The following is a 21,254-nucleotide window of genomic DNA, read 5'->3' as shown; positions in this document are numbered from 1 at the left end:
CTTTGCTTAAAGACTCGAGAAATGGAAATGTTAACCTTGATTATAGGGTGTTTCCATTAGTGCAGTCATCCTGTTTGTTGGATTCTGCATAACACAAACTCATATTTGTAATAAATGGGAAATGTGAAATAATTCTAGATGAAGAGGTCTTCTGTTAAGACAGCCAGTTGTGAACACTCACAGGTACGATAAAAAGTATAAGCTCTGGGCAGTTCCTTAGTGTCTTTTCATGTGTTCCACTGAAAATTATCAAGTTTAAATGGGGTAAACGTTTAAATCTGTACTTTGCCTACAAATTATCAAAATTTCCATTCTTTAGTAGTTTTTTTGGTCTGGGAAAGAAGAAGTTCCTTATTTCCAAATATAGAAGGTGCCAAATAAACTGTATTTAAACAGTATTTAAAAAAAAAAGCATACTATTTTTTTATAGGGCAATTTCACCTACAGTAAGTTAAAATAATGTTCTTATTTTCAGAATTGGCAGACTGATCAGAATATACCTTAGCAATTTTGTAAAATTAAATACTTTCACATGTCAGTTTTAGACCTTTGTTTTGAACTATTTAGGGCCAATTCATAGAAGATTTGTTGTGCATTTTGTATAAATAATATTTGCTAGACATTTGTCCATCTGTATTTTTTGACATTCGCATTCAAAGGACCCTCACTTTAGGTGTAATGAGGCAGATGGGCACATTTTGTTTTGCACATAAATGTGATGGGTGAAATTTGTTTATTAATGTCATTTCTCTTTTACATTTCATGGGACTGACAATGGGTGAATCTTGCTTAAATTGAGTGGGAACCAAGGTGTGGTGCACAGCTCCCACTATGACCATGCGATTGATTCTGTAGTACTGAGTTAGCACTTTTAATATCTGAGGGTTTTTTTTAATCTAATTTTTTATTATTTTCAATATAAATTCCATCTACACTATGAAGGAATCTAACCTGTTTAACACTTGATATTGGTTGGAGTATGTTAGGTGTGTATTACAACATAGAAGCATCTACCGGGTCTGTGTTGCTACTAGAGGTTTACATTTCCTGACTAAAGTGCATATTGCCTTTCCTATTAAACTTAAAGGGCTCCATCAGTTTAATGAGTTTGGACCCATAGGGGGACTAGCATTCTTTTCAGTGGTGGAGTGGGTACTCACGATTGAGCATGGAATGAAGTGTATTTAGTTGTACTGCAGGTATTGGCACCATTAAGGTTTGTGTATATGTAATGAACCATATGGATTGTAGCGGAATATATTTCTGGCACTTTATATTATTTATAAAATTGTTGTTTTTTTTTTTTTGTAGCACCATATTTATATAAAAATGTATTCTTTGTCATCTCTCAGGATGGTTCTACAGGAGCTTGGAATAGAGGGTATTTATATTGCGCATAATTTAGTTATATAGCGCTGTATTTATATGGTTTGTATGGGCTCTGAAAACTAATACCAGAGTACATAGATGGACAAACATCCAGCAGCCATTGTATAAATGGTATAACGAATATTAGCCTTAGAAAGAAATCCTCACGTATTCATTTTATACAAAAGAGAACATTTTGGGTCATTTACCTTGGGACTTAAGCTGAAAAAGCTTCTCAAATGGAAAAATGAAAATAAAAAAAAAAATGATAAAGAAAGTAGACAAAAAAAACCCAAATTGTCTCTCAAGTTATTGTCTCTCATACATTACACTGTACAGCTGTTCTGACACATCTCTCTGGAGCTGAAGCCTAATAAAGCAAACTGAATTTTCCTCCAACCCAGTCATTTATCAGTAGTTCATCTTTCCATTCACATGCTTAAAAAATAATGTTTCTAAACATACCTTAAAAATACAGTAAATGGCACATTGAATATAATTTGTTGCATGTTTTCTTTTTTGGTAAATCCACTAATATTTGGTCTATTTTTACTGCAGTAATTCATGTGACTTTGTGTTTTATTAAAGTATTACTAAAGGCAAAACTTTGTTTCCTTTTGGATAGAACGGAGAGGGATTATAGTCACCTGTTAGGTCTTTATTGCTGTCTGTGTCCCTCTTAGGGAGATTCACTCTATTTGTCCTGTTTACCATTTTCAATAAAAATGAAGGAGAAAGAATATCCCAAATTTTGGATTGTTGCCACAACAGGAATAGACAAGAAATATTCCAATGGGAACACTATTCCTTGTGACTGTGATGACAACCAAGGATCGCCTCCCTTTGGAGAGGTTTCCTCTCACTTCCAGTTTTGGCTATGTTCCAGAAAGTGAAAGGGAAATCTCCCCAATGAGACACAGTTTGCACAAAGAAAAACTGACAGGGTGTACTGTCTCCCTTACTTTATCCAATATGGAAAAAAAACGGTTTTGCCTTTAGTTCTACTTTAAAACCAATAACTCAAAGGGTATCTGTAGACTTTTTTCGTAGGACAGGTTAAGTGATCTGCCAGATTTTTAGTTTTTAGCTGTTTGTATCCTCACTAGGGAGGTTTACTCTCTCCATTTGTCCTGCTGACCATAGCCTCTGAGACTAAAAGTGTCACTGGAGCCACAGTTGTCAGAGGAAAAAGGAGACGAGGGGAAAAATCCTGATAAAGATATGTGTTCTAGTGACAATCTTGGAGAAATTTTTCTCTCACAATTTCTTGTGCCTTGGGAACCATATACAGTAAACCCCCCTCCACTGCGGGGGTTACGTTCTGGACCCAGCCGCGAAAAGTGAAAATCCGCGAAATAGAAAAACCCTATTAAAATGCATTGTAGGCATGTTTTTTTTTACTGTCACTGTACGTGTAAAAGCATTTTAAGGTCTTTAAACACACTTTTAAAACAATAGAAACTCATTTAAACACATAAAATATACTGAGAGACATAGCAAGAGCTATGGAAAACACAAAAATATTTAATTTTAATGATTTATATAGTAAAATAACATTACAAAAAAAACCGCAATATACCGGGACCGCAAAAACTGAACCGCAGCGGGGGTTTACTGTATGGTGGAAAGTCTCCAAGGATAATGTCTATATATAAATTGGTGTTGCGCAAACTAAAAAGTGAAGAAATAGCCTAATTGGTACACTCAAATAGTCTGTAAGAATATATAAAGCAAATCATCAAAAAATAAAAATTACAAAAAAGTGCATAACAATGATCTGTTTATAGTACAGTGCACATGTTCTGAAAGTGCATAATAGTTTGTATCCAACAGTAATTAACGTACCCAGTTGAATTTCTTCCGTGATATCAACTTCAGTGTGATAACTTGAAAACAAATGGTGTGCTTCCACCCGATCGTGACACCTATCTGCTTCCAGTATTCTCACCTTAGTAAGTAATCAAATGCGCTTTTGATTACACAGAAATCATCCTCTATCAATGTTAGCTTGGTCATTGTCCTGTTCAGTTTGGGTATCTTGTCGTAGTGGTCCCTTTAAGGCTCCCTTACACGAGCTTCATTTTTCTTTGATAATATATTTCTCGTCTTTGGTTCCTTCCAGTCATTATTACCTGGTGATCTTGCCAGTAACACACTTTGTCCTTTTTTCCATATGCTGCAGTGTGCTCATGAAATGCAGAAGCTCTTGGTCCCGTGTCAAGAGCAGCTGATGCAGAAGGGATGAGGGGTTACTGACAACAGATAGGCAATGGAAGCCAGAGGGTACTGTCCCAGAATTCAGCTCTGGTATCGAGATGAAGGCAGGATCACCATGTGATAATAAGGACTGGAAGGAGCCAAAGAAAATAAATATCTTCCCAAAGAAAAGAGAAGCACGTGTGAGGGAGCCTTAAAGGGACTGCCTCCCTTTGGAGAGGTTTCCTCTCACTTCCAGTTTTGGATATGGAACAGAAAGTGAAAAGGAGCCAAAAGTGCATTTGATTTCTCACTAAGGTGAGAATACTGGGAGCACAAAGGTGTCATGATCAGGTGGAAGTACACCATTTGTTTTCATGTAGTCACACTGAAGTTGATATCATGAAATAATGTCCACTGGGCGCGGTAAATACTGTTAGCTACGAAATATTATGCACTTTCAGCACATGTGCACTTTATTATAAACGGATCATTGTTATGCACTTTTTTTATTTTAATTCTTTGGTGATTTGCTATATAGGTTACTACGGACTATTTGAGTGTACCAATTAGGCTATTGTTTCTCTTTTTAGTTTGCGCAAAACCAATTTTTATATATATATATATATATATATATATGCATTATCATTACTTGTGGGAACACGGTGAGGGGTTTGTGGAATCTCCATCTGGCATTATTTTGAGTACTCACTTATATTATAAGCTTATTATTTTAACACTTTATTATTTTTTTTATACAGAGGTAGGGCAGAGGTAGAACTCATTATCAAGTCTCCAAGTATGCCACTGCTCCTCAACTTTCAGCGAGTCTGTTGTGATCACTCACTAGAGGGCTGCTGGATGTCCTTTACTGCTGCAGGCTCTACATAGGCACATGAACTTCTGGCTGTTTGTGAGTGTAATTTATTATTTTTTAATAAAATTATTCATGTTAATGCACAGTTGGTGCCACCACCTCATTATTTAACGTGCGCAGTGGTCACTGGTGGAACCTGTTACCAACCTAACTGCAACATTGTTTCTTTACTATATTATGTTACACCATTTTACAATGTCATTCTCGTTCAGTGCACTGGAGAGCGCAGATTCCCAATATCATTGTTATTTACTACAATTAACCTTTGCTACCACAGTCCTGTTAGAGTTGCAACAAATTAATTTACGCTTTACTGACATGTACACAAATCTGTTGCAAGTTGCAACATTTGTGTTGTGAAGAAGAGACAGTTCTCCAATGAGTGCCTACAATGCTCCTTATGAATTCACAGGTTTCTTTTTTGTTGATATGGAGCACTCTTCATTTGTTTTGCCTTATGAGACTGCACCCATAGAACATTTCTGCATGTCAGGTAGATGGATGGGGCAATTTTTTTTTTTATTATTATGGCTAAATACAGCGATATAAGAAAATTAATTTAAATGGATTTAAACCAGAGATGATTGCAAAAGGAAGTACAGATTACTGCCCTTTCAGAGTCTGTTTAGCTTTACTAAAGCTCAGTTGTTCTATTGTAAACAAAACTGCCAATTTTTCACACAGACAAGCCTATAAGGAAGAGAGCAATATAAAAAGTGAAATACTCCATAAAACAATAAATATTGTTCTTTATTGTGTATTCCTGCTTTAAATAGATTTAACTTGAAATATTTCATATCATTGCTCTTTCTCACATTTTAACAAAAGCCTGACAGACCCTTTCTAAATAAGACCGACAGCAATGTGCAAAGACAAGCTACACACAGTATAGGAACTAAAACAGAAATTTCTTCGTCTAAATGCTTAAATTTAATTAAAATAAGAACTCCAGCTTCATGTGTGATTTGCCTCTGGTGCTTGCTGGAAATATTTCTCCCTTTTCCCTTCCTACTGTGTACATATGAATTTTCATTAAAGGGCATTTCAGCAGGCACATTCTCTGTTTTCAAGACCTGCTGAATGTCTACAACTGGCTACACACTAGTAGAATTTTGTTAAAAATATTTAATTGTATGAAAGTTGGTTACATTTTCTAAACATTAGTCCGATCAAATCAGAATTCATTTTTTACTGTAATGACGAGAAAATTCCAACCAGAAGGATGGAATTTTTTTTATCAAATGAGCACATTTTTAGCAGTGTATGTGGTTTTTGTTCAGGAAAGTCTATTCATCTCAAAACTGAATGTTAAAAGCAAACAAAATGCTGGAAAATTTCAAACAGCAAGTTATTGAATGTGAAAATTTTTGTACAAATGTTCATAAAAATGTTTGTAGTTGAAAATCTACTAGTGTATGGCCAGCTTTAGAGCACATTTGACAAAGGCTGCTGGGCATGTAATTACCATACCTTATGTGGTTCACACAATTTCTATAATCAGTTTCATCTGGGTAAGTATAAGCTACTGCAAAGCCCACCTCATACAGTATGCATACTGAATCCTACCTAGGACTCAGGAACTGCAGCTAAGCATACATTGAAAGTTGCTGTGTTGCTTTCTATGTGTATATGCAGTGTTTGTTGCATTGCAATGAGTAGACCAACTTGCTGGATTCTTATTGTATTGGGTGGTAATGTATGCAGTATTATCCACTTTTATGGGACCAGTAAGAAATGTGAAAGAGGGGCACAGACCTGTGTCTGTGCAGTGTAATCTGGATTGCAAACACATGTAACAAATAGCACGTGGCTTACCATCCTCTACTATCTTCTACTATTCACATTTAGGTAAAGCTATGAGTATTCGCTAAATAGGCATGATGTCTGCTAAGTGTCAATCATTGTTCAGTGGGCATTACTGCAGTTTATTTTGTGTACAATCATTATATACAAGCACTAGGAAAATATAAATGAAAGAGGTTACTTACTCGGCAATTGTTCAGTTCTTCAGCAGTAACAATGATGGTTCCGCAGTTCTTTCCTGGTATACCTCTATTTAAAATGAAGAAAAAAAAAACAAATGAATGAATAAATACATCCTTCCACCAAAATCTTAGTTTTATGAATATTTAAAAAACATTTAGGCCCCTTTAACACTTAGCGACCTAAAAGTTGCACGATTTTGCCATGATTTTGACTGAAATTGAAGTAATGTCTGTGTATTCTTCAGGTCTATGGACCTCAAAATGCATCAAAGTCAGTCAAAAGTAGTGCAGGGACTACTTTGAAGTCGTTCTGACTTGAAGTCGCGCAGATATGAACAGTACTCATTGGAAATCATGGAGTACGACTTGTCATGCGACTTTGCAGTCCCAAGTCGCAGGAAAAGTCCCACGAGTGTGAAAGGGGCCTTACAAAGTCCTAAAGTTGATATTTAAACTGACCATACATGGATTGAAATTCGGTCAGTCAAGCAGGGCGTGAGTGAATCTCGATCTATACAAGACCACTATGGTTGAACAGAAGTTGATCTATCCATCGACTCCTGTTCAACCACTCTGATGGACAAAAGCCGCTCGATCAGCATTGCAGGCAATAGGCTGCAACACTGATATGAGCATTCTAACAGTGGGGGAATCTCCCCGCTGTCAAAAAACAATAGAGCAGGAGGGAGGACTCCCCCATCCACCTCGAAAATGTGGATAGGAGAATCGGTTCAGTTTTTTTTGTTCAGCACACTGCTTGAACAAAAAAAACGGAACATGTACAGCCAGGCTTAGTGTTAACCACTTCCTGCCCAGCCACTGTATATAAACCGCTAGACAGGACAAGTGTCATTCTTAAAATTTGATTTTTTTCTCCTCCAGCACCTTTGTCTTTTCCACTGATCAGATGCACTGGTATGGCCCCTTTAAATGGTATCCTCAGCAAGAAATGTTCTCCTCTCTGCTCTCCTCCAGAATATAGTATTACAGAAATTACATACATTTTGCTATACTTTGAGTGCTGTGACTATAAGAGCTGTGGGTCTTGAAGACAAAAATTGCACTGCCATTTATCTGACCCTCCCCTCTACTTTTTATTTCATTGTTGGTAAGGCTGAATAAAGACACCTGTCTATCTAAAGGGTTCATGAAATACACAGCATTTTGTGAATGGACAAAGGGAGAGGAGGGGTGAATAAACAAAAGTGTGGCTTCTGTGTTTGAGAGTCACACCTGTCACAGGTAAAATACCAAAAGTATAGTGAAAGCTATACTATTTAATATCAAAACTGAAAATGATAAACAGTGCAGTGATCCTGGATGCGGTACACACTGCATAATAGCTGACTATTTGTTACACTACACATTTTATTAAATCCATTTTGCTTCGAGTGTTCTGCTTTAAACTCCAAAATTTTCATTTGGCAATTAAACAAGCTCACACGTTCAGCATTTTCAAAGTAACCCTAATATTTCGAGATTTGCAATCTCAGATTGAAAGTTAATTAACCACTATAAAATCTTTAAAATGCAAAACCATATTTTTTCAAGCATTAAAAAAAAAAAGTATTACAGATGCTAAATAGTGACATATAATAAGGTGTAATTTGGCATATGTGTTGAAAGATGTAAATATAGTTTTCACTCCCTGGTCATCTCTTGTCTCCACTACTGCAACTCCCTTCTCATTGGCTTACTTTTACATAGGCTATCCCCCCCCCCCCCCCATCATACATGATTTATACATCAGTCTATCATACATGCTGCTTCCAGGCTCATCCACCAACCACTCCCTGTCTGCTACTCCTCTCTGTCAATCCCTCTATTGGCTTCTGCTCACCCAACTAATTAAATTCAAAATACCAACAACTTACAAATCAATTCACAACTAGGCCAGCTCGCAGTTACATCATTAACCTAGTCTCAAAATACCAACCTAATCATTCTCTTTGTTTCTCTCAAGACCTCCTGCTCTCTAGCTCCCTCATCACCTCCTCCCATGCTCACATCCAGGACTTTTCCAGAGTCTCTCCCATCCTATGGAATCCCTACCCCAATGTGTCTGATTATCTCCTACTCTGTTTGCTTTTAGACGATCCCTGAAAACCCTTCTCTTCAGAGAAGTCTATCCTGCTCACAACTAACAACTGTACTTGTATTTTCTCCATCAGCTCAACCCCCTACAGTTATTACCATTTGTATCACTTGACCCTCCCTCCTAGAATGTAAGATCTAAAGAGCAGGGCCCTCTGATTCCTGTATTGAATTGTATTGTAACTGTACTGTCTGCCCTCATGTTGTAAAGCACTGCGCAAACTGTTGGCACTTTATAAATCCTGTTTATTATTATTAATAATAATAGTCATATTTTTGTTATTCATACTATCTTAGCTGGTACCGGTAAAAATGACAATAGAGGCTGTTGACTGCAGTGAAATCTATTTTGAGTCAGCGCTTGTCATTTGGAAATGTAGACAAGGAAAAAAAGTGCCTTTCTATGGCAAAACAGTAAATGACAGATACAGCACTAAGCAGTGACCTGGAACTGATTTTCTTGAAAGATTGACTACCATAGAATGTACTCATATTCCACTAAATGTTTTGATGAAAAGAAAGAGTGACATACACAAATCATACTACTTTTACAAAGAAATGCATATATCCAGTACATATACCTTTCCTTATTGTAATTAATTTATCTTTACAGGTACTGCATTACGCTTATATTGTCCCTTACATTTGAACCGGCTTTAGTGCAAACAAAAAGAAACCTTTCCAGTAAAAATATTTTCTTTGTGTGCAAGAAAACTGCAAAACCTAAAAATGAACCCCTGTTGATGTAAAATGACAATGGAAACGACAATTTCTTCTATATGCATAAATGATTCATACAGAAATATGGAAACTGTTAGGTACTGTTCAGCAAAGGTACTGCAAAAATTTTCAATATTGAATAAAACTAGGGCATAGACGGGTTTGCACTTCACAGCTTCCTCTACAGGAGCTACGTAAAAGAAGAAAATTATTCAATGATTCACGTTACCAGAGTTAGCTTCCTCCTTTAGGGTCTGACAGGGAGTGCTATAGCATCAAGTTATATTGCTATGCTTCTTAGTGCCCTACAGGGATCCAAACATTACGTATAACCAAGAAAATATCTTTGTACAGGGTGTTCTATTGTCCTTTCAAGGTTCAAACAGATATGGAGAAAAGCACTTTTAGGAGTTTTGGTAACTGTGGTGGCAGCAACATATATAAAGTAAGCGTGGCCAAGTAGGTACTTGATGTGAATGGCTCTATAGAATTTTTTATAAGTAAATAAATTCTGTTTAGATTAATATTTTCAGCTTGTTTATCAATTATAAAGATACACCGAAAGCAAATTTATAGACTGACAATAACCCAATGGAACACAAATATGTCCTCAGCACCATTAAAGCCATATTTTTACTTAACTGCACACACTCCATGTTTACCTGCAAAAATAATCTCTCTAAAACAAAAAACGAAAAAGAAGCACAACTCCGAATTATTATGGTATTCCATAAAAAAAAAAAAGATTTTAGAACTGATAATTGTAAATATAATTAGCAGAGTGCTCATTTGACTTCGTTGATCATACCCAGTTTAACAAGTAACAGTTTAAAAGTGAACAAGTGCTTTGCTTCCCCCACACCTGCATATACCAATCTCACCCTACATTCTGTCTGCTTAGAGGGAGGAAATACCGTATATCCATTACTTCAGAGTATGCGATGCATGTAACTCTTTTCTCTTCAATCCACTATGCAATGTTTGGTGGCTGAGCGACCAATTGCTAGAGCTCTGTGCTATCACTAAGGATAAATACAGAGAAAGAGAATCCTTTGTTCCATGCTATCTTCAAACAGAGTTACTTGGAGCTTACACTGGGATTCTTATCTTCAAGGGAAGTTGAGTAAAATTATGGGGAAGGGCTGGCATTTAGGGGGAACCTGTTGCTTTGCATTGGGCAAAACATAGACAAATAAGTTGCTTATGAGCATGTAAAAGTAATAATATATATATATTTGAGTTACAAGACCTACATGTGAAAAATTTGCTGAGCAAGCATGTAGTCTATGTTCATTCTAATTGAAAGATAATGGTAGAATAAGAAAATAAGGGGATTGAATCTGCTCAGAATCAAATGGAATATCACAAAACATCATCATCTGCTTCTAATTCTTCTCTATTTCAGTAAGCAAGAGGGTCCCATCCCTCCAGAACCCATCCATGGTGTGGGGCACTATAACATATTAGCTGACCTTCAATCATGCGCAGTGTGCGAATGTGGACAATATACACATCAGAAAATAGGAAGTTTCTTTTGAAACTGGAAATTTCCTTTAAGCTGCCTGATAAGACTGGCAGAATAGATTTTTTGCAATGGATCATGTATAATATATCAATATATTCTAATTAGTAGATTTCGCAGTTTTCATTCAAGGAAAATATTCTGTTCTTTTACACTTGCAAGAACCGCAAATTCAGTCAAAAGATTAAATTCACTCAGAACCCTTCATCGATTTAACTAGTGATTCCTCTAATTATGCCAATTTTTATATGTCCATTTAGTTTTCCTTATATTCTTTCAAATTAAGACTGCAGTGTATATTCAGCGATTATATACTTTAATGAAAGAAGTTAGCATGAAAATGTTTTTATAGATATACGTATGTAATTTAGCCAAAATCGCAAATTAAAAGATTTTCTTCAAAAACAAGAAAACATGGTGAAATGATGCAGGTGTTGTCAGGCAAGATTAAGGCTTTTAAGCAAGGGTTATCTAGTAGAAAACATGAAAACGACAAAATCAAGATACGCAAAAAATCAATATCTTATTTAGAAAATTGTTCTCTTTCCAATCTGAAAAGGCTTGTTTATCTGTTATGGTAAGCTGTGGCGCAAAAATAGCAAATTCAATAAATGCCACAAAAGTTCCTATTAATGCTTTCTTTTTTATAAGTGCAAAAAAAAACTGTAATATATTGCATATTATTAAGTCATATAGTCAATATTGCATATTATTATTATATATATTAAGTCCTTTCTGTACACTGTTATTAAATAGTGATGGGCAGAACAACTCCCTATTTTGGTTCGCACCAGAACTCCCAAACATGTAAAAAGTTCCGACCCAAGCTGCAAACTCTATTAAAGTCTATGGGACCCGAACTTGAAAAGTTCCCATTTTGAAAGCTTATATGCAAGTTATTGGCCATAAAAAGGGTATGGGGGCCCAGGTACCGCCCTGGTGGACATGTATCAATGCAAAAAATTTTTAAGATTGTTTTTACAGGTGCAGTGATTTTACTGATGCTTAAAGTGAAACAATAAAAATGAAAAATTCCTTTAAATATAGTGCCTGGAGGGGGGGAGGGCTTAGACTGCCCGTAAAGTGGTGGTACTGCTGCAGAAAAACTGACATATATAATGAAAATATTTACATTTAAATTGTTAAATAAAACAGTGTGGGGTTCCCCCTACAATCCATACCAGGCCCTTATCCAAGCATGCATCTTGGCAGGCTAGGAACCGCTTGAACCTAACCAGGCCACATGTCCTCAAAATGGGGGGGGGGGGCTTTGCTCTGCCCCCTCCCAGCCCAGAGCACCTTGTCCCCAGCAAGGGCCTCTTTCTGACAACCCTGGGCTGTGGTTGTGGGGGTCTGCGCACAGGGGGCTTATTGGAATCTGGAAGCCCCCTTAGATTCAGCCTTTCCCCATGTGAATGAGTATGGGGTACAAAGTACCACCACCCATTTACCAAAAAAGTGTCAAAAAGAAATAAAAATACACACACAGTTTTCAAAAATTCATTTACTAAAAAAAAAAATATATCCCCCCCGATGTCAATACATCGTTGATCATGATGCCTGCCGCCACCACTGGACCCAGAAAAAAAAAAAAATGCTCCACTTGCGACAAGCGCTTTTTCATTCAGCTGTCAGTGGGGAAGCCTGTTGACAGCTGATGACTCATCTGTTGTTAAGGACGCAGCAGTTGGCTTCCCAGCCCACTCCTTAACAACCAGCTATTCACTGTGTTCTGATTGGGCAAAGCTTTGCCCAATCAGGGCTTAGAATGCACTGTGCAGCACGAACATCCCACCGAGCGCCCTGCAATTTGAAATGAGGCGATGTTCGGGCCAAACTTATGCTTAGTTTGAACTGCTCGCCCAACACTATTAATGATGGTTGTTGAATCAAATATTTCCAGCAATTGAACTAATCAGTAGTGCTTTAAAGTATCCAAAAATAAAAATGCATTGTAAAAACTGGGCCATCCAAAGGACACATGAGGGCATAGAAAAAAATGGGTCTGGCCAATAAAGTGGATGTCACTCTCAGGTTGTATTACTTGTAGTTTCACACCTTTCCCCCTATGCACTGCCTTTTTTCAGAAAAATGTAAGGCATTTGCAAATACTGTAGAGAAATTGCAGTTACACCCTTTTTGGTGTCAGTTTGAACAAAATAAACCCCCATATTGTTGGTGTCAAAGGAGACAAGAATATGTCCTATGTGTGTACTGGTGTTCAGTGATTAGCTACCTCATCACATACTCCCACACTTCTGCTCTGCCTCTCTTCTTCCTTTTGGCAGAGTCATGCTGCCACTGTCAGGCAGGAGATCGCTACACCTGACAGTTCCGGCATAACAGCAGTGCCAGGTGTGGAAAAGCAGAGAATGCTCCAGCACTCAGTACCCTGCTGCCACATTGAACAGTATTTAGGATCCTGTAGGATTCAGTACACTTGGCAACTATGGTCAGTTATATGGGAAATTATAATTTCATTAAGGATACTTAAAAAATAGGGGAGGTAAAAGTATTATAAAAGTAGCAGCTTAATGCTGGTGGAATAAGCTCTTAGCACAGAACATCTTCTACATTTGTCTCTTCAGCACTGCCTGGAGCACTTCTGCCATTTCTCCTATTCTTTGTATTTGAAAACATACTTCCCCCGGCCCCTATACCACAATAAAAAAGCCCAGAAATTGTCATGTGAATTAGAATGGTGCTTTAAGCATATTGTTTGGAGGGATGCTAGGGCAACAAATCAGCAAATAGATACTTAGCAATCATATCCTACTGCTGGTTCAACTACTAGTCATCCGCCCATTGTAGAAAAACCGAAAGAAGACTGATTTTTGAGGGTGCCCTCTAGCATGCACACAAACATGCTCTGTAATCGCTGTGTCCATCAAACGCTCAAGACCACAAACAAAAGTAGAGAGCCAATTAAATTGGCCATGTAACACATAAATCACACATGTAAAAAAAAAAAAAGGCTGTATTTTACAGCCACCACTCTGCTTCTTCTTACACACTGATTGGCTGTGAGAAGAAACAGTGTCCCTGTGCCAGCATTATTTACATTGTCACCAGAGCCAGCCACAGCATCCCTGATTGCTAGCCATACCAGTACAATGTCACCAGACCAGTGCAGCCAGTCACACTGTGCTGATTGCTATCAAGTCCAGAGCTAATGTCGGTGGACCAGAGTAAGCCAACCAGTGTCAGTGATCACTAGCCCCACAAGTGTTAATGTCGATAAACCAGTGCAAGTCAGCAACAGTGTCCCCGATTGTCACCACACAAGTCTCACACATGTCAAGACCCACACAAGTCAAGTGTTACCAAACCAGCACTGCCAGTCACAGTATCCCTGATTACCCCCTCAACATTGCCAGTGTTGCACAACCAGTTCAGTACATCCTAGTGAAAAATATTACAGGTGGTCAGGAAATTAGATATGTAATTTATGTCCTTTGAAAGCCTGGATTTTGGACCCCAGTATGTAATTGGGCTCTGAAACAATCTTACACATGTGGCGTCCCCATACTCAAAAGGGGTAAAAGAATGTGCTTTGTGGTGGAATTCTTAATTTGCCCATATTTAGGTGTGTAATTTATACACATTTTAGGTCCTTTGTTGTATCAATGTAGTAAAATGTTTTTACACATGCAGTATCCCCATACTTGGGAGAAGTAAAATAATGTATTTTGGGGTGTAATTGCAAGTATACCTATGCTATGTGTGGGAAATCATTTTTGAAATTAAACTTTTTCTACTTTTTTCATTTTACATAAAATTGTAGCAAGCCTCTAACGACATACTTTGGAGTGTCTACTTTCCAAAAAGGGTCAATGTGGTGTTGTTTCTACTGTCCTGGCATTTTTGGGACTCAGGAAATTAGATAGGCAGTAAAACCAAAATTGATCAAGTCTAACCAGTTCCCATCCGGCCTGTAGCAATTTGACGGCTGAGTGGGACTTTTATTGTTTCGGGTGGATGTCCTCCAGGAGTGAGGTTCACGCTGCAGATGTGATCTGTCACTGGCTGTGTCTGATCAGTGACTAATCAATGTACTGGCCTTCTGCCGGTACCATGTGATCGCTGTGACCAATGACAGCAGATCACATAAAAATTGTAAACAATGAATGGCTGCGATTCATGCCATTCATTGTTCCAATTGTACTGATAGCTGTGATTGGTCACAGGGATCGCATGGTACAGACAGGGCCAATCACAGCACATCTGTACCATGTGATTAGCTGTTGCCAACCACAGCTAATCACAACAAAACAAACTGAATGAACTGATTTCATTCAATAAATGCCAAACCCCCAAAATGTTTTAATAATTTGTTTCGATTTTTTTTTTATCCAAATTTTTTAACACACTGTGGCCAAAGCACTATACTACTCTGAGGAAGTGATTTGAGGAATTATGATTGCTTAACCACTTGCTGGCCGCCCCACGCAGATTTTCTGCGGCAGGGCAGTTTGGCTGTGCATAATCACGTATATCTACGTGACTACGTGCACACAGGCTCGGTGGTGCGCACCCAATGTGATTAGACACAGCGGAAGCCAGACCGCAGGAGGAGCGGGCTCGATCGCGGCCGGCCTCCCGTGATCTTCGTGGAAACTGACAAGAGAGCTGCCTGCCTATGTAAACAAAGCAGGTGGCTCTCCTGTCAGACAGGCACAGTAAGATCATGTGTCTAAGCTAAGCTGAAGCACTGATCTCTGTGTGCCTTTCACAAAGTCCCCCCCCCCACAGTTAGCAAGCACAATTAGGCTTACACTTACATAGTTACATAGGTAGTCAGGTTGAAAAGTGCATCTGGTTCAAGCAAAAAAAAAAAAAAAAAGTATTGAAAACCCAACCATACAATCCCATATGCACAATCCTATACCTGCAGTTGATCCAGAGGAAGGCAAAAAAACCCCCAGCAAAGCATGATCTGATTTGCTACAGCAGAGGAAAAAAATTCCTTCCTGATTCCCCGAGAGGATATTCCCTGGATCAACTTTACCTTAAAAAAATGTTTTAGTACCCATTTATATTATGTACACCTATGGAAGAATCCAGGCCTTTTTTAAAGCAATCTAGTGAGCTAGCCAGAACCACCTCTGGAGGGAGTCTATTCCACATTTTCACAGCGCTTTCCGTATTTGGAGATGAAATCTGTTTTCCTCTAGACGTAAAGAGTGCCCCTTGTCCTCTGTGTTGACCTTAAAGTGAACAACTCAACACCCAGTTCACTACATGGACCCCTTATGTATTTATACATGTTGATCATATCCCCCCCCCCTTAATCTCCTCTTCTCAAGAGAGAATACATTCAGTTCCTCTAATCTTTTCTCATAGCTGAGGTCCTCTATGCCTCTTATCAGTTTGGTTGCCCTTCTCTGCACTTTCTCCAGTTCCCCGATATCCTTTTTAAGAACTGGTGCCCAAAACTGAACTGCATATTCCAGATGAGGTCTTACTAATGATCTGTACAGGGGTAAAATTATATCTCTCTCTCTGGAGTCCATGTCTCTGTTAATACAAGAAAGGACTTTGCTTGCTTTGGAAACAGCAGCTTGGCATTGCATGCTATTATTAAATTTATGGTCTACCAGAACACCCAGATCCTTCTCCGCTATGGATTCCCCCAGTTCTATTTCACCTAGTATGTATGATGCATGCATATTCTTAGCCCCCAAGTGCATAACTTTACATTTATCAACATTAAACCTCATTTGCTACATAGTTGCCACATAGTTGCCCAATGAAACAGTGCATTGGGGTCAGCTTGTAAGTTTAAGACAAAGAAGTTATTCCACTGTAAAGCGTGGTGTCATCTGCAAAGACTGAAATGCTACTTTTAATCCCAGACTCTATATCATTTATAAACATATTTAAAAGTAAGGGTCCCAACACTGAACCTTGAGGTACACCACTGATAACTTTAGACCATTCAGAGTAAGAATCATTAAAAACTACTCTCTGAATTCTATCTTTTAGCCAATTTTCTATCCAATTACAAACCGATCTTTCCAAGCCAGCAGACTTTACCTTACACAGTGGGGAACTGTGTCAGGCGCTTTTGCAAAATCCAAGTATACTACGTCCACAGCCACCCCTCCGTCTGTCCAAGGTTTTACTTACCTCCTCATGAAAAGAAATCAGGTTTGTTTGACAACTTCTGTCTTTTATGAATCCATGCTGTCTGTTGCTTAAAATATTTTTTTTCTCATCTATGTGGTCTTTTATTAAACTCTCCAATATCTTCCCGACTATAGAAGTTAAACGAACAGGTCTATAGTTACTTGGCAAAGACTTTGATCCCTTTTTAAATATAGGCACCACATTGGCCCTACGCCAATCCAGTGGTACTATTCCAGTCCTTAACAAGTCCCTAAAAATTAGAAACAAAGGCTTAGAAATTACAACGCTCAATTCTTTTAGGATGCATGGGTGGATGCCATCTGGTCCAGGTGCTTTATCCACCCTTATTTTGTCTAAATATTTCTGGACCATATCATTTTGAGCCATTGTGGATCATTTGGGGCTGTGTCAATACCTTCCTCATTATGGTCATGAGCTCCCCCATGATCCTTTGTATATACAGAGCTGAAGAAAGTATTTAATACATTTGCCTTCTCTTTGTCCCCAGTCAGCCACTCCTGATTATTTTGTAAAGGGTCTACATGCTCAGACCTAACCTTTTTACTGTTAATATATTTGAAGATTTTTTGGGGGTTTGTCCTACTATCTTTTTCAATCTGTCGTTCATTTTGAATTTTGAACTTGTAATGCTTTCCTGGAACTGAACCCCTCTATCTCCGCTGGTCCTCGGCACACTGGATCCTCTCTGCAGCTCAGCTCTCTCATTTGACTTTGAAAAAGGAGCGCGCGCTGGTTTCCCACCACAGTGCGCATGCTCGGAAACGCGTCAGTCATTACGCCGGAAGATCCTGTGGACAAGCATCACAGCCACTGTGCGGCCCAAGCCTCCATCTCACTGCGGTTTCACCCTGCTGTCCAAGCCTCCATCTCACTGCTGTGACACCCTCCACTTCCTGCTGGACAGGAAGAGGAAGAGAGGAGATGATTACAGACCCACAGTGATGACTCCAAGCCCCAGCCTCCACATGGACACCGGAAGGACCCATCTTGTCTGCTTATACTTACCTTGATGTAAGTTTTTATTACTTGTTTGCCATATTAAATCGCAGTCTTAACTCAGAGGCGCCTGTTTTCTCTTTTGTTTGTTGCATGTTTGGAGATCGCTTCTGCTCCCCAACAGGCTGGCCCTGAGCATTCAGACTATTTCCTCATCTCACCTTAAGACTTTATCATAGCCTTGATGTGCTATTATATGGACTATCGTTTTTATGTAGTGCTAACAGCTTGCGCCACTTGTTCCATTCCTCTCTGTACCCTCAGGCAGCCACCCGAGACACCCGATCCTTCTGACAGGAGGAGAGACAGCCGTACTCTCCCTCCTGGGACTCTGCTTCCCACCAAAGACTCTGCGACATGCCTTCCCCTCAAATTTATACCCACTCCCAGAATCCTCTGCGGCAAAATCTGCCTTCTGGGGTAGATACAGGCCTGAATGAGCCACTGATTAGGTTTCCTCCACTGCCCAATGATAATCCTCTCATGGAGCCAGTGGGGAGACTCCCCTCTTAGCAGCCACACCTGGGAGACATAACAGCCCAGCTGAAAATGATGGCCCTGCTGTTAGGCAGCCAAGGCCCACTATACTTTTGCCTAGCACCTACCTTCTAGGGTGCTACAGCTATGTAGACCATAAGAGAACCAGGTAAACATTCAATCATGAGTCATGTGACAAAGTTATTCTGCATAACAGAAAAAAAATGGAATATATATAATAGGACACAGAGCAAAGTGTTGTAGACTAATGCTGCGCCAAAACAATTCCTACAGGGTATATAAATAGATGAGGGGAAGTCTTCTCTGTCTTGGTTCATATTTTTAAACTCGCCTGACCTAAACCCCATAGAAAATTTGATGGGTATTGTTAAGAGGAAAAAGACAGACACCAGACCCAACAAGGCATATGGGCTGACGGTCACTATCAAAGCAACCTGGGCTTCCATAACACTTCAGCAGTGCCACAGGCTGGTCGCCTCCATTATTGCAGTAATTCATGCAAAAGGAGCCCCGACCCAGTGCCATCTTAAGAGCATTAAAGGGCCGCGGGCAATGCAGTGCACTGGTGCCCCGCCTACACAATCACCCACGAGAATAAAAATGCAAATTATCGATAAGGCGATATTTATTGGTACATCAGTGCCAGGCTAATGACCACTTTCAACTTCAGTGGCTGGGTCACACACACACAGACGGGAGTCAGACTGGACTGTCCTGCGTGTGCCTGTTCCTGTGGAGGAGGACAGGCATTCCTGCAGCTGTGGGCTCCCCCTCCACGACCCAAGTGGCCTAACAGCAGTGCAGGGCCAACAGGCACTTGCCACCTGCTAAGTTCAGAAGCAGGATGCACATGGGAATTGGAATTAATGCTTGGCTATAGGGCTGGGCCGCTGGGCAGGTGGGGCCCCCCCGCAAGTGGGGCCCCCGGGCAAGTGCCCAGCGTGCCCATTCGGTAAGATGGCCCTGCCCCGACCAAGTACTGAGTACATACTATACTGTACATGGGCATATGTTTCAGTAAGCCAACATTTCTGTATTAAAAATATGTATTTTTTTTTATTGGTCCTATGTAATATTCTAGAGATATTCTGAGATACTGGATTTTGGGTTTTCACTAGCTGAAAGCCATATTCATCAAAATTAAAAGAAAGAAATGCTTAAAATATATCACTCTGTGTGTAATGCATCTATATAATATTTTTTACTTTATGAATTGAATTACTGAAATAAATGAACTTTTCGATGATATTCTAATTTTGTGAGATGCACCTGTACATGGTTCATTGCTTTGTACGGAGTTTACAATTGGTAATAATTATATTTCCACACCAAATTCTAGTGAAGTGATGAAACTTTCTATTATTTTTTCAGATAAGCATAATGAGTCTCTTACTCTAGTAGGAGACTTTAAAAAGCTTATAATGTCTGAAATCGATAGACATCCTCCTCAGTGTGGCAGTCTCCTAGTCTCTCTTCTTTTGTCGAGTTAATGCAAGATATATGTTGTGCTTCTCTAAAACACATACTACTTTGTGGTATGGATATATTTATCATTTAGCGCTCCTAAAATTATACCACAGATTTATAAGATTGTAATATAGCAATGTACAGTATATGCCTCTAAAAGCGCATAGTCAGATGAACAACTAAGTAACTATTCAGAAAAGAGAACGCTGCCAGGTTTGGTTCTGGGGATATAGATTACTTAGATTCACCTTTTACTTTGGAAGAGATAAAAAGAGCATTGGGAATACTCTGATATTAAGACATTTATAATGCATCTTTAAAGCTCAGTGCATTACCAGCCAACTAATAGCTAAATGTTAACAAATCACTTGATTGCTATAATACATAACATTATAAATCCTGACCAAGCAGGCGTCAAGTTTGTTTTTAGGTGATACAATGTGATAACTATCATTTCTAACTTCAGTTAACATCAATTGTCAGGATTATTATTCATTTATTGCTTTCTGCTGATGAACTGAAATCCCATTTACCCAGCTTTTCCACATTTATGTTGGTTTAAAATATTTAGGATTGACATCTTCTATAAATCCTCAGATATACACTTTATTAAATTTGGATCCACTTATAGGTAAATTTATTATTTAAATGTATATTTTACAGGTTCTTTTTTTTTTTTTTTAACTTTATTGCTATCACAGGAGGTGAACAACTTCCCTTGTGATAGCATGGACAATGACAGCTCTTTATTGCCCTCCAAAGCATCTGATCAAACCAAGATCAGTTTGATCAGATGCTGCTTAGCCGGTAATGGCTAGCAAACAACAACCTAGAACCTGAAAAAACAAAATCCATGACACTTCCAGGATCATTTTATCATAGAGGAAGGGAGAAACTGATGTTTCTCCTTCTCGGTCTGTAGCCATCCCAACTATGTGTGGCAGTCTCGGGCTCCCTTTTGGAACAGGGAAGCCTGGGAACAGTGGCAGGTGACAGCAGGAGGAACCCCCCCCCTTCTTCTACGCCCTGCAAAGGCGATTGGGCAGCTGTAGAGCTTCTCGGATCACTTTTACAGTAAAGCCCATCACCAGCTGCTAATTGTAATACCAGGATTAATGCAAAGTTTACCTTAAAACAAAAAATTCTGAATAAGCACAAAAAACATTACATACCTTTAGTGTGATGTGCTTCTTGTGCTCCTGTCTCTTGGTTCAGTAGTAATCTTTCTTCCATCCTCCCCACCCGCCAACATAATCTTCGAATGCAGTAGGGATTTTTAGAACTGAGGAGCTGTCACAGGCACTCATCAAGAGTGTCTGACTATCCCTAACTTTTCTGCTGAACCTCTCCATTAACAAAAGACACAACAGATTCTATAAAT

The 21,254-nt window shown here is 38.9% G+C and overlaps 1 protein-coding gene across 2 annotated transcripts in view; it reads right to left on the bottom strand.

Moving 5' to 3' along the window:
• The window catches only part of CPNE8 (copine 8), a 386,684-nt gene that overhangs the window by 137,967 nt on the left and 227,463 nt on the right, over window positions 1-21,254 (bottom strand). For both annotated transcript variants that reach the window (XM_082257084.1, XM_082257085.1), the window contains exon 7: window positions 6,430-6,493. In XM_082257084.1, the coding sequence (XP_082113210.1) occupies window positions 6,430-6,493 (64 nt within the window). The remainder of the gene's footprint in view (window positions 1-6,429; window positions 6,494-21,254) is intronic.

This window comes from Pelophylax lessonae (assembly GCF_965119305.1).
Source record: "Pelophylax lessonae genome assembly, chromosome: 4".
NCBI classification, from domain to species: Eukaryota; Metazoa; Chordata; class Amphibia; order Anura; family Ranidae; genus Pelophylax; species Pelophylax lessonae.
The sequence above is the reverse complement of the archived record's forward strand: the minus strand, read 5'-3'. Positions and strand labels throughout refer to the sequence as shown.